A 13,495-nucleotide genomic window follows, 5' to 3' on the forward strand; every position below is an offset into this window, starting at 1 on the left:
TGTTAAATTGAATTAGATTATGGTCCTTATTACCAAGTGCTTCAGCTATAGTCACCTCTTGGACCAGATCCTGTGCTCCACATAGGACTAATTCAGTATTTGACTCTCCCGTTGTGAGTTCCCTGATTAGCTGCTCCAAGAAGCAGTCATTTGAGGTGTCAAGAAACTTTATTTCTGCATCCCATCCTCAGGTGACTTGTACCCAATCAATATGGGGATAGTTGAAATCCCCCATTATTATTAAGGGTATTGTGGTTTATTTTTAAATTATTTTAACAGCCTCTCTAATCTTCCTGAGCATTTCACAGTCCCTATCACCATCCTGGCCAAGTGGTCGGTGATATATCCCTACTGCTATATTCTTATTATTCGAGTATCAAGTTACTAGCCAGAGAGATTCTGTGGTCCAGTTTGGTTAATTTCCAAATTGTACTTCATTAGATTCTATCCTTTCTTTCACATATAATGCCACATCTCCACCAGCATGACCTCTTCTGTCCTTCCAATATATTTTGTACCCTGCTATCACCATGTACCACTGATTATCCTCATTCCACCAAGTTTTTGTCATGCCTATTATATCAATATCCTCATTTAATGTAAGGCACTCTAGTTGAACCGTCTTATTATTTAGATTTCTAGCATTTGTATATATAACCCTTCTGCCAGGTGGAGCCTGCAGCAACCACGACCGGGTTCAATATCTAGGTCTTCCTTTCCCTCTATCCAACACAGAACTGACTTGAGCCTCTACCCAGTAACCTTGGAAATTTACACACCACCCCGAGGCCCTTCTGAGAGGCAATACTCAGAGCCTATTTAGCTCTATTCTTTGAACAGTTGAGAAAACAAGTCAAACCAGTCGAGGTAATGCCCCTGGGGAGACCCTGCAATTTGCTGACCAGAATGCCTGCCCCTAAGCTTCTTACTCTCACAGAGCTCTAACAGTGGAGCCCCCGGCTTAAAAAGTCCTTTCTGCTAACCATGAACACCCTTGCTTTGGAACAGATGAAGCACAGTCCTGCTTTTCTGTGTTCCCACAACAATTACCCACTGGTAACCATATTTCACTATCCCTGAATTCAGTACTAACATAATTTGTGAACCAATATCAGCGCAGTTGATTACAATGAGCAAACACCCTCTCTATCCGCTGACTAGCTAGCAAATCTAAGCAAAGCAGGAGCAAACTGCATTTACATAAACACACCCAGGGTCTCTTCCTCCTCCCAGCTAGCTGTCAGGGAAGCATTCCTTCAGACCCTGCTGACATGGATAAACACTGTAAAAACTGTCACTTTTTAGCTGTCTGCCCTTACAGTATGTAATTGAATGGGACTCTTTTTCATTTGACTCTTTGTCATCAGATCCTACCTGTATTTTACCATCTTCCTTCCTCTCCTCCTCACTAGGATCTAGAGAATCTCCATTAATAGATCCTCCCCTCAGGGATGTCTCTGTCTGAAACACGTGCTCCTCTGCACCTCTCAGGTTTCCTGCATCACTTAGTTTAAAAACTGCTCTCTGACCCTCTTAATTTCAAGTGCCAGCAATCTGGTTCCATTTTGATTTTGGTGGAGCCCAGCCTTCCTGTGTAGCCTTCCCCCTTTCCCCAGTTCCTAATGAATCAAAACCCCTCCTCCCTACTTTCTGGGGATGCAGACAAACAGACGCAAATGAAAACACGTGTACATGGTCCCACATGCGCACACACGCACACCCATGGATCCATGAGCGCACACCCACAAACATGGATCCACACACACACACACACACATATGGACGTACATGGACACACACGGACCCATGTACACACACACACAGAGACATGCACACGTACATTCATGACCTGCAAGGCCCCATCCAGGAGGCATGGTCAGAGAACCCCTAACAGAGCGGGTTTGCGGGGCAGATGGGTGAGAGGAACATCTCGTTGGAGAAACCCACCAGAATTGAGGCCTGAGCAAAGACTCTGAGCAGCTCGTTAGCTGTGGAGCAGCATCAGCATTCAGGTTACTTTGTGCAGGCTGCTGGTGGAATCTTAGGCTCCTACACGGTTGGACAGCAGATGAGCCGGGGTTTGAAAAAGCAGTGGAGTCTAAATTCAGTATTTACATGAATTCCTTTGTGGATCTAGACCTGGAAGAATTTCTGGAAGATGCTTTCATCAAACACAATTTAAGGTGGTTCAAAGTCAAGGGGGCTGGCTGGCTACACTGTCAGGGTTCCCCTCCACACACTCTGAACTCTGGGGTACAGATGTGGGGACCTGCATGAAATTATCTACCAGCTTAGGTTAAAAACTTCCCCAAGGCACAAATTCCTTTCCTAGTCCTTGGACGGTATTCCTACCACCAATAAGTGATTTTTACAAAAATTCAGGGATGGGTCACTTGGAATCCTTATCCCCCCAAAATATCTCCCAAGCCTCTTCACCCCCATTTCCTGGGGAGGCTTGAGAGTAATATACCAACCAATTGGTTAGCAATGTGAGCACAGACCAGACCCTTTGACCTCAGGACACTGAAAATCAATCAGGTTCTTAAAAGAAGAACTTTATTTGGAAACCAAAAAGTAAAAGAATCACACCTGCAAAATCAGGATGGAAGGTAACTTTACAGGGTAATAAAAAGATTTAAAACACAGAGGATTCCCCTCTGCCTCAGCTTCACAGTTAGAAAAACAGGAATAAAACTACCTATGTAGCATAGGAAAATTCACAAGCCAAAACAAAAGATAACCTAACACATTTCCTTGCCTTACCTACAATGTCTATAATTTTAGATGGATCATTCCAGGTATGTTTTCAGGAGATGTAGTACCTGCTTGGTCTCTCCCTCCATCTGGAGAGGGAACAAAGCAAGAGAGCCACAAACAAATCCTCCCCCGCCCCACCCGCCACATTTGAAAGTATCTATTTCCTCAATGGTCCTTCAGGTCAGGTGCCAAATAGGTTATTAGAGCTTCTTAACCCCTCAGGAATGCCCAGCAGGAGGAAGGTGGAGGGGTTGGTGAAGTCGGTTGTGTTGGAATCTGACATGGAGTAGGGGAGAAGGTGTCCAACTCTGAAGTAGAGTGGTGTGTCTTATATGTACTGTACGTTCCCCTGATTTCTTGTATGTGCCCAGAGTCTAGGGTGATGGTCGCAATACAAATGCCTGGATGGAGAGAGAATGTAAATATGAGACACTACATGGACTACTGGAGGCTGTTCTCATGGGTGAAGCAGATCGCTCATTCTTCACACACTGAAAAATGAGATTTACATGATTCAGAGGAGTAAATTATGAACAACTGACCCTATTAATGCCAATTCCATATTTAATGGTGCTCCATTGGTCAATGTTTCCTACAAGTCATGGTGTGGGAAACCTTCATGGGCACCAGCAGGAAAAATGTGTACAGGTACAGTTTATCCCTCATTCTTCCTTAACACGATGAAACCCAGGCAAAAGTGTCCATGCTGTATGGAGTTCCCCATTACCCGGCTGCGCAAAATATGAGAGTGGTAAAAAATGAAACCTTTGCCAAGTCATGTGCCAGGGGGAAACATCCCAACTAGGACACAGGTCAGGGAAAAAGCCTCACTGACAGCAGCTCCACGGAAACACCTGCTCATTTGCAGCACTAGCCAGACAGGGACAATGTTTGGATGCCTACGGAATAGGCTGGAGAATAACCTGCTCTGGATTTGTGCTCAGTTTTGGGCAGCCAATCTCTATAAAGCATTTAGCAGATAGAAAGGGGATTTCTGAAACAGGCTATGGGAATGGGGAACGCTGCCACATGCGGACAGACTGAAAAGTGTTGAGTTAAGAGAAAAGACAAAGAAGGGGGCATATGATAGAGGAGAGAAAAATAAAGAATGGAACGGATTACATTCACATGGACAAACAGAGAACAGTTCCCAACCAGTAATATCGATAGATATTTAGTGCTTCAAAAAGGGTAATTGCCCAAAGCTGAGGAAAATTCTCAGCAAAACTAATGGCAGGAAATTCAGAAAGAAAAATGGGAATGAAAACTGGGAGTTATTAAAGAGGAGGTTATTAGACAGCTAAAACACCAGGAGTCCACAGTCAAGGAGGTGGACAACTTTGACTAAAAACCCAGTTCAGTAGTGAAGGGAAGGTAGCAATTGCGGCGGAAAGCGATATATTACACTTGGGGTGAAAGGGAAAATGGACAGTAAGTAATACAAATTGGAATTTATTAAAACTGATAAGGGACTTTAAAGACTTCAGGGAAAAATCCCTGTTTAGCATGTCTAAGGAAACGAAAAAGGAGGTTACTAAGTATATTAACATCAAAAGAAATCCTTGAAAAGTTTTAGGCCAATTACTAGACAGTGAAAGGAAACTTGTTAATGTTGCAGAAAAGGTAAATATGTTCCATTTTTTTTGTCTGCATTTGGAAAGAAGCAGTATGACACTCATATCACATGACACAATGAAATGCTTTCCAGGCCATTAGCTATCTCGGAGGGTGTTAAAGAGCATCGATAGTAGAAAATTAGAGTTATGAACACCAGAGGTAAGAACTGAACAATGACCACGCATCTCACTCGGAAGCAGAAGGGTGCAATCAGGCAGCAGCAGAGCAAACAAAAAAGAAAAGGCAAATACAGGGCAGTACTGTGTGAAATGTAAAGGTTGTTTTACAAAGGGAAAGTTTAAAAAAAAAAGATTTGACAAGGTTAGGAAACAATGGAAACAGTGGTCTGGGATTAGTTTTTAAAAAGTCCAGGAATATAATTAATAGCAGTCAACAACTTGGTTTATGGAAAACAGGTGTTGTCAAAAAACCCCAATGTCATTGTTTAATGAGAATACAGGTTTGGTTGATCAAGGGAACTGCACAGATGCAGTAAAATTCATTTCTCTGAGGCACTTGATTTAGCAGGGGAAACATTCCGATAATAAAAGGAACGCTCTACAATATCAGTGGAGCGCACGAAAAATGGACTGAAAAGTGGCTGGCGGATATCGGAAATCAGCTGTCAATGGCCATTGTCAGTGAATGGGGCTGTTTCTAGTGGGGTTCTGCTGGGATCATTTCTAGGCCTGATGCTGTTCAGTATTTTATTCAAGGATCTGGAAGGAAAGAGAAAATCACTGCAGATAATGATAATGCAGATAATTAGGAAATGGCCTAACTTGATTATCATGCACATTGTGTAAAGAGTTGTCACTTTGGTTGGGCTATCACCAGCAGGAGAGTGAATTTGTGTGTGGGGCTGGAGGGTGAGAAAACCTGGATTTGTGCTGGAAATGGCCTAACCTGATGATTACTTTAGATAAGCTATTACCAGCAGGACAGTGGGGTGGGAGAAGGTATTGTTTCATATTCTCTGTGTATATATAAAGTCTGCTGCAGTTTCCACGGTATGCATCTGATGAAGTGAGCTGTAGCTCATGAAAGCTCATGCTCAAATAAATTGGTTAGTCTCTAAGGTGCCACAAGTACTCCTTTTTACTGCAGATAAAATTAGTGAATGTTCCAAAGACATGCAGAGTGGTTGCAATAGGCGGCCGGGGCAGGCATAACATTTGATCTGGAACATTTGGTGAGCTGGGCCCATGCAAACACTATGCTTTAATAAAGACAAATGCAAAGTGATCCTCTTGGAACAGGGAATGCAGGCCCAACCCACAGACCAGGGCACTGTATTATGGAACGCAGAGACCCTGAAAAGCACTAAGTGATCACTGTGGATAACCAAGTTATCGTGAGCTCCCAGTGCGATGCTGTGGCCGAAAGGGCTTGGATGCATAGACAGGGGAGTGGTGAGTTGGAGCAGGGGAAGGAGTTTACCTCTGCACATGAGATTTACTGATCTCTGAGCCCATAGCAACAGCAGAAAATGCTCATGTCTCCCCTTGGTCACCTTTTTCCAGATCTGTCTGTCTCCTATCTATCCATCTATCCATCTAGGCAATTATCCCTTATTTTCTTTCAAATCAACTATATTTTATAAATATACACAAATACACAAACAGCCAATTCTTCTCTGACTCAGCACAGAGCCCAGGAGCTCTCATCTCCCTTTGGGACAGTCCCTTAATGAATGTTTACTCCTAAAGCTGAATAATTAGCACAGAAGAAGAGACATGCTTCTCTGCAGCCTGTTTACATTCAGATGCTCTCTTCTCCCCTCGAGGCTGAGTGAACCCCCCTGGGATTGCACAGAGCTATATTATAAACCGTGCACACCCTTGGATCGGCTCTCGGTGTGGCATGTTGCTACAGATGCTGGGGTGAGAGAGGTTTGGGAGACGGCTACCTGAGGGGGATTCCCAGGGAAGACGCTTCCATCTCAAATTCACAGGTACCCATTTCTTGCTGAGGAGATCACCTGCTCAACAAACACTGTGCAACGTGGACGTGATGGGACAGAGAGTACGTCTGGGGTCCTTTCCGCTCTGCACAACCATGACACATCCCAGGGCTCTTCCCATAGGTGATGAGTTTGCTAAAGAATCACTGGCCAAAATGTCACTCTTTTCTGGGCACCCCTGGTCATCCTGCCTGATGGACTACCGTCCCGAGGTGGCTGCATTTCAGTGGCAGAGGGGATCCTACAGAATGAAAGGTGTCAGTAGATGTACAATAGAGGACCAAATTCTGAATCAGTGGCCTGTACTTTGCTCAGGCCCCAGTGAGGCAAAACTCCCCTTGGAGTAAGAACTGAGTAGACACATCAGGGGCCAGCTGTGTGTTAACGCACAGACACGGTCACCCTCTCCTCTTGCATTTCAGGGCTCTGGCTGTTAACGGGGCAGGGGGACAGGAGCTCTTACCTGACTTTTAGCTGCTGGAAAGCTTGGAGTTGGTAGCGCTCCTCACTAGAACAATAAGAAGAATTTTTCAAGGTGGGAAACACATACTTTCTCCAAGTTCCATTCGAGAAGTGGGCTGAACTGTTATTCCTGAAACTTTCAAAACACAATTCTGCTCAAAGCAGCCACCCGGCATGGGAAATTTCAGTCCAAACACCTAAAATTTCGCAAATTCATAAGCAACTGAAAATGGGGTCTTTTATTCAAGCATCAGACAGCCTTAACTACAGGTGATGACAGCAACTGCACCGACAATGTGATATGGCTGTGAAAAAAGCTAATGCGGTCATGGGATGCATCAGGAGAGGTATTTCCAGTAGGGATAAGGAGGTTTTAGTACCGTTATACAAGGCCCTGATTAGACCTCACCTGGAACACTGTGTGCAGTTCTGGTCTCCCATGTTTAAGAAGGATGAATTCAAACTGGAACAGGTACAGAGAAGGGCTACTAGGATGATCTGAGGAATGGAAAACTTGTCTTATGAAAGGAGACACAAGGAGCTTGGCTTGTTTAGCCTAATTAAAAGAAGGTTGAGGGGAAATATGGTTGCTCTCTCTAAATATATCAGAGGGATAAATACCGGAGAGGGAGAGGAATTATTTAAGCTCAGTGCCAATGTGGACACAAGAACAAATGGTATAAACTGGCCACCAGGATATTTAGACTAGAAATTAGATGAAGGTTTCTAACCATCAGAGGAGTGAAGTTTTGGAACAGCCTTCCAAGGGAAGCAGTGGGGGCAAAAGATCTATCTGGCTTTAAAATTAAACTCAATAAGTTTATGGAGGAGATGGTATGATGGGATAACATGGTTTTGGTAAGTTTCAGAGTAACAGCCGTGTTAGTCTGTATTCGCAAAAAGAAAAGGAGTACTTGTGGCACCGTAGAGACTAACCAATTTATTTGAGCATGAGCTTTTGTGAGCTACAGCTCACTTCATCGGATGCATCTGATGAAGTGAGCTATACCTCACGAAAGCTTATGCTCAAATAAACTGGTTAGTCTCTAAGGTGCCACAAGTACTCCTTTTCTTTATGGTTTTGGTAATTAAATATTCACGGTAAATAGGCCCAATGGCCTGTGATGGGATATTAGATGGGGTCAGATCTGAGTTACCCAGGAAAGAATTATCTGTAGTATCTGGCTGATGAATCTTGCCCATATGCACAGGATTTAGCTGATCGCCGTATCTGGGGTCAGAAGGGGCCATTATGATTGTCTAGTCTGACCTCCTGCACAACGCAGGCCACAGAATCTCACCCTCCCACTCCTGCTCCTCTCACCTATGTCTGAGCTATTGAAGTCCTCAAATCGTGGTTTAAAGACTTCCAGGAGCAGAGAATCCTCCAGCAAGTGACCCGTGCCCCATGCTACAGAGGAAGGCGAAAAACCTCCAGGGCCTCTTCCAATCTGTCCTGGAGGTTTTTCGCCTTCCTCCGTAGCATGGGGCACGGGTCACTTGCTGGAGGATTCTCTGCTCCTTGTAGTCTTTAAACCATGATTTGAGGACTACAATAGCTCAGACATAGGAGAGAGGTTTCTTGCAGGAGTGGGTGGGTGAAATTCTGTGGCCATGTTGTGCAGAAGGTCAGACTAGATGATCATAATGACCTAAATATCTATGAATCTATAAATGGCCAATCCATTTGTGAATCCCTTTCACCTACGCTGTTCACTCCAATAATGTCGGTAGCAAGGATTTCTACAGGCCAAACATGGATTATGTTAGCAATTTCTTTTCTTGTTGTTATATGTTCAGACTTCCAATTTAACTAAATGCTCTTTTGTTCATGTTGTGAGACACATTAAACATAAATGCCTGATCTACTTTTTTTATCGATAGATCCATAGGGTTTAAGGTCAGAAGGGACCATGTGATCATCCAGTCTGACCTCCTGTAAAGCACAGGCCCATTAATTACAACTCAGTTACCTCTGTATTGAGCCGAAATGCTTGTGTGTGACCAAGGCCTGATCTACACTAGGATTTTGCATTATAGAATGATAGAGCCATAGAGTTATAAGGGAAGGCAAAGGACAGCTTGTCTAACCCCCTGACAAGATGCAAGATTTCTTTTGTCTTAGTCATCTAAGACTGATGGCTATTCACACATCTTTGGAAAACCTCCACAGAAGGAGATTCCATGACTTCCCTGGGTGTCTCTTCCATTGACCTCCTGTACTTCAAGTTAGGAAGATTTTCCTGAAATTTAATTTAAATCTGCTATGCTGGAGTTTCAACCCATTGCCTTTTGTCCTGCCTCTCTCAATGTAAGACAGAATAACTTTCCTCCACCTTTTTATGGCAGCCTTTCAAGTATTTGAAGTTCACTATCTTGTCCCCCATTAATCTCCACTTTTCCAGATAAACACACCGGTTCCTACGGCTTGCATTCCATCCTGTGCATAATCTTTGTCTCTTGCCTATGGCTCCTTTCCAGTTTATCTACCTCCTTTCTATACATTGGTGAGCAAAATTGGACACATTACTATTGACACCTAACCCTGACCGAGTAGAGGAATATGATCGTGTACTGTGACTGGCTTGTTATTCCTCTGCTCATATAACCTAACATTGCATTTGCCTTTTTTGAAACAGCAAAAAAATCCACACCCCAGAGAGATGTAGCTATATCATCCTAACACTGGTGTAGACAGCATGAGGTGAATTCTCCCATCGACGTAGCTACTACCTCTAGGGGAGGTGGATTACCTAAGTTGAGGGGAGAACCCCTTCCACCTCAGTAAGTAGTGTCTATGCTGAAGTGCTATGACAGCACGGCTGTATCATTTTAAGTGCAAACAACCATTGAAGCAGATCTTCCAGAAAAGCATCCAGTTTCGATCTGCCAACATGGGGAGTTGGAGAATCCACTACTTCCCTTCTCAGTGTGTCTCAATGGTTAATCACCCTCATTGCTAAATATGTGGCCCTAATTTATAGCTAGAATTTGCCTGGCTTCAGCTTCCAGACCTTCGGTCTTGATCAGCCTTTCTCTGGTAGATTACAGAGCCATTACTAAGCATGGATTTCTCACCATGAAAGTTTCCGCCTGATCATCTTTTTGATAAGCTATAGAGATATACATCTTCAAAGTCTATACATCTTCAGAGGTAAAATCCTTCCCCTGCTCCAACTCACCTCTCCCCTGTTTATGTATCCGAGGACCCATCATCCCTTTATGCTACAGCATCTCACTGGGCTCTCAAGATGAGTTGGCTGTCCACAATGTCCCCAAAATCCTTTACAGGGTCCTTGCATTCCATAATACAGTGCTGTCGTCTGTGGGTCTGGCCTGCATTCCCTTTTCCAAGGATTCTGCATTTGACGGTATTAAAACATTTTGTTTGCATGGGCCCCACATTTCAAGTGCTCCAAATCAATCGGTATGCCTGCCCTGGCCACCTCATTGCAACCACTCTGCCAATCTTTGGGTCATCTGAAAATTTTATCTGCAGTGATCTTCTATTTCCTTCCAGATCATTCATGACAGTATTGAATAGCCTCAGGCATAGAACCGATCCCTGCAGAACCTGACTACAAACAGCCCCGTTCACTGACGAAGGCCTCTCCACAACAGCTTTCTGAGATCCGTCACTTAGCTTGTTTTCAGTCCATTTTGCATGTTCTCTACTGATATTATAGAGTGTTTATTTTTTTAACTCAATATTTTCCCCCACTAAATAAAATGCCTCTGAGAAATCAAGGTCCATTGCGTCTGCATGGTTCCCTTGATCCACCACATGTGTTCCCTTGATCCACAAATGTGTACTCTCCAAAAAGGGTGAAATCAGTTTTATTTTTATAAACCCTGTTTTTTTATAAACACTGTTGTTTACTGGCATTAATTACATATCTAGACTTTAAAAAAAAAAAAAAAACTAATCCCAGATCAGCTTTTCGGTTGTTTTTTAACCTTGTCAAATCTTTTTTTAAAAAAACACTTTCCCTTTAGTTTTTAATACTTGACATTTAAAACAGGAATTGCCATAACATTTTTCTGTGATTTCTCTTGTTGTTAACATTCTTAATAACCTCCTTTTTTGTTATCCTTAGCCCTGCCAAATGTTGAGTTTTCCCTGATGTCTTTAATGTCCATTATTAATTTTCATAACTTTCCATTTGTATTCTTGGCTCTCTGGTTTCCCTTTTCCCCCTTTGCTACATATTCTTTTCCCCCTAATTGCTGCCTTCCCTTTGCCACTGAACTGGATTTTTACCCAAAGTTGTTCATTTTGTTGACTGTAGAATCATGACTTTTTCCGCAAAGAACGACCAATTTTCATTCATATTTTTCTGTATAATGTTTTCCTCCAATCAATTTTGCTGACAATTTTCTTCAGCTTTGGGGAATTAGTCCTCTTGGAGTACTCAGTGTCTATAGATAGTACTGGTTGGGAACTGTTCTCTGTTTGTCCATTGGAACATAAATCAGTATCATTTTTTATTTTCCTCTCCTCTCTCATATGTTCCCTTCTTTGTCTCTTCTGTAAACGAAAGAGTCCCAGACTTTTCTGCATGGTGTCCAGTATCAGGGAGCGTAGCCATGACTTTTCTTTCTGTTTGCATATGGCAGCCTCCCCCATTCTCAGAGCCTGTCTTGGATATCCCTTTTAGATATGCTATATCCTGCATGGAGACTGGGTGACCAAAACAGAGCACATATCTAGAACATCGTATTCTCCATCCCATATTTTAGTGATCTGAAGCTTGCTTTTGTTTTGTCCACTGCTCTGAATCAGCAGGTGTTTCTCTTGAGCTGCTGTCAATGGCGCCCAGGTCTTTTCCCTGAGGTATGTTCTAATTGGGATGTTTCTCCTGGCATATGTCTTACAAAAGTTTGGTTTTTTCCACTCTCACATATCAAGCCACTTGATGAATGGGGAATTCCTACAGCATGGAGTCCCTATGCTGGCTCTCATCGCATTAAGGAATAATGATGGATAACCAGTATCCAGACTTGTGTTTCCTTCTGGTGTCTCTTAAGGTTCCCCCACCACTAAGTGTAGGACTTATTAACACTGGGAGCCCCATAAAATGTGGAATTGGCTTTAATGTGGTCATTGTTCATAGTTGTTTTCTCTGAACAATTCAAATGTCGTTTTTCAGTGAGTGAAGAGCGAACAATCTGCCTCACCCATGAGAACTGCCTCCAGTAGTGCATGTAATATCTCAGATTAACGTTCTCTCTCCATCCAGGCATCCTGGGCACACACAGAAAGTCAGGGGAACGTACGGTACATGCAGGAAACAGCGTTACGCCTCAGAGTTGGATGCCTTCTCCCCTATTCCATGTCAGATTCCAACACAACCCACTTCAACAACCCCTCCACCTTCATCCTGCTGGGCATTCCTGGCTTGGAGGGAGCCCACATCTGGATCTCCATCCCCTTCTGCACAATGTACACCATAGCTGTCTTGGGGAACGTCACCATCCTGTTCATTGTAAAGATGGAACAAAGCCTCCATGGGCCCATGTATTATTTCCTCTGCATGCTGGCTGTCACTGACCTGGTCATGTCCACATCCACCCTGCCCAAAATGCTGAATATCTTCTGGTTCAATACCAGGGAGATCAGTTTCAGTGCTTGCCTCACCCAGATGTACGTCCTTCACTGCTTCTCAGCCATGGAGTCTGGAATCCTCGTGGCCATGGCTTTGGATCGCTATGTGGCCATCTGCCATCCCCTGAGACATTCCAGCATCCTGACAAACTCTGTTGTGGCCAAGATCGGCCTGGCCGTCCTGCTGCGCAGTGGAATATTCGCATTACCCTACCCCTTCCTGGCGAGGGGGTGGCCATACTGCAGAACCAACGTCATCCCCCACACCTATTGTGAGCACATAGCTGTGGTGAACCTGGCGTGCGCTGACATCCGCATCAGTAGTTACTATGGCCTGTTTGATCTTTTCTCTGAGATCGGAATGGATGTGTTGTTCATCACTGTGTCCTATACTCAAATCCTCCGGGCCATCTTCCGCCTCCCCACAAAGGATGCCAGGCTCAAAACTTTTGGGACCTGCATCTCTCACCTTTGTGCCATCTTAGCTTTGTATACGCCAGATTTCTTCTCCTCTCTCACGCACCGGTTTGGCCATAATGTGCCACTGCACTTCCTTGTTCTCATTGCCAATATGTACCTCCTGGTGCCCCCCTTGCTCCACCCCATCATCTACGGGGTGAGGACCAAACAAATCCGGGGCAGGCTGCTCCAGCTCTTTACTCCTAAAGGAACCTAAATGTTTTCTCAGACTGAGGTCCGTGCAGAGCTGGCTGGTGCATGGTGCTGGGCCCTCTTCCCTGAATCATTTATTGAATGCATCCGATGAAGTGAGCTCTAGCTCACGAATGCTTATACTCAAATAAATTTTTTAGTCTCTAAGGTGCCACAAGTCCTCCTTTTCTTTTTGCGGATACAGGCTAACATGGCTGCTACTCTGGACAGTCAAGAGACATTAAACCCATTCCTGTCCTTACTGTGCTGTGTCAGCATGATAAACTGGGGAATCAGTCTAAGTGCAATTCACTGGGTTGCCACCTTTCCAACTGCTGGTAGTTGGACTCCTGAAATGACAATCTTGCCCCATCTGTTCTGTCAAGGCTCCACCCGTGCTGTGTGTCTTCTCCCCAAGGTCCTACCCCTGTAGCTTGCTC

At 44.0% G+C, this 13,495-nt stretch overlaps 1 protein-coding gene across 1 annotated transcript; it reads left to right on the forward strand.

Annotated features, from left to right (window-relative positions):
• The first annotated feature begins 12,081 nt into the window (after positions 1-12,081).
• Positions 12,082-13,080, forward strand: LOC144277920 (olfactory receptor 52E4-like). Its single transcript, XM_077838944.1, has one exon. The coding sequence runs from the start codon at positions 12,082-12,084 to the stop codon at positions 13,078-13,080; it is 999 nt and encodes a 332-aa protein (XP_077695070.1).
• Positions 13,081-13,495: the final 415 nt, after the last annotated feature.

This window comes from Eretmochelys imbricata, chromosome 1 (assembly GCF_965152235.1).
Source record: "Eretmochelys imbricata isolate rEreImb1 chromosome 1, rEreImb1.hap1, whole genome shotgun sequence".
NCBI classification, from domain to species: domain Eukaryota; kingdom Metazoa; phylum Chordata; order Testudines; family Cheloniidae; genus Eretmochelys; species Eretmochelys imbricata.

What these genes read in the sequence shown, in the direction of transcription:
- LOC144277920 (XM_077838944.1), top strand. Translation starts at nt 12,082, where the DNA reads ATGCAGGAAACAGCGTTACGCCTCAGAGTTGGATGCCTTCTCCCCTAT.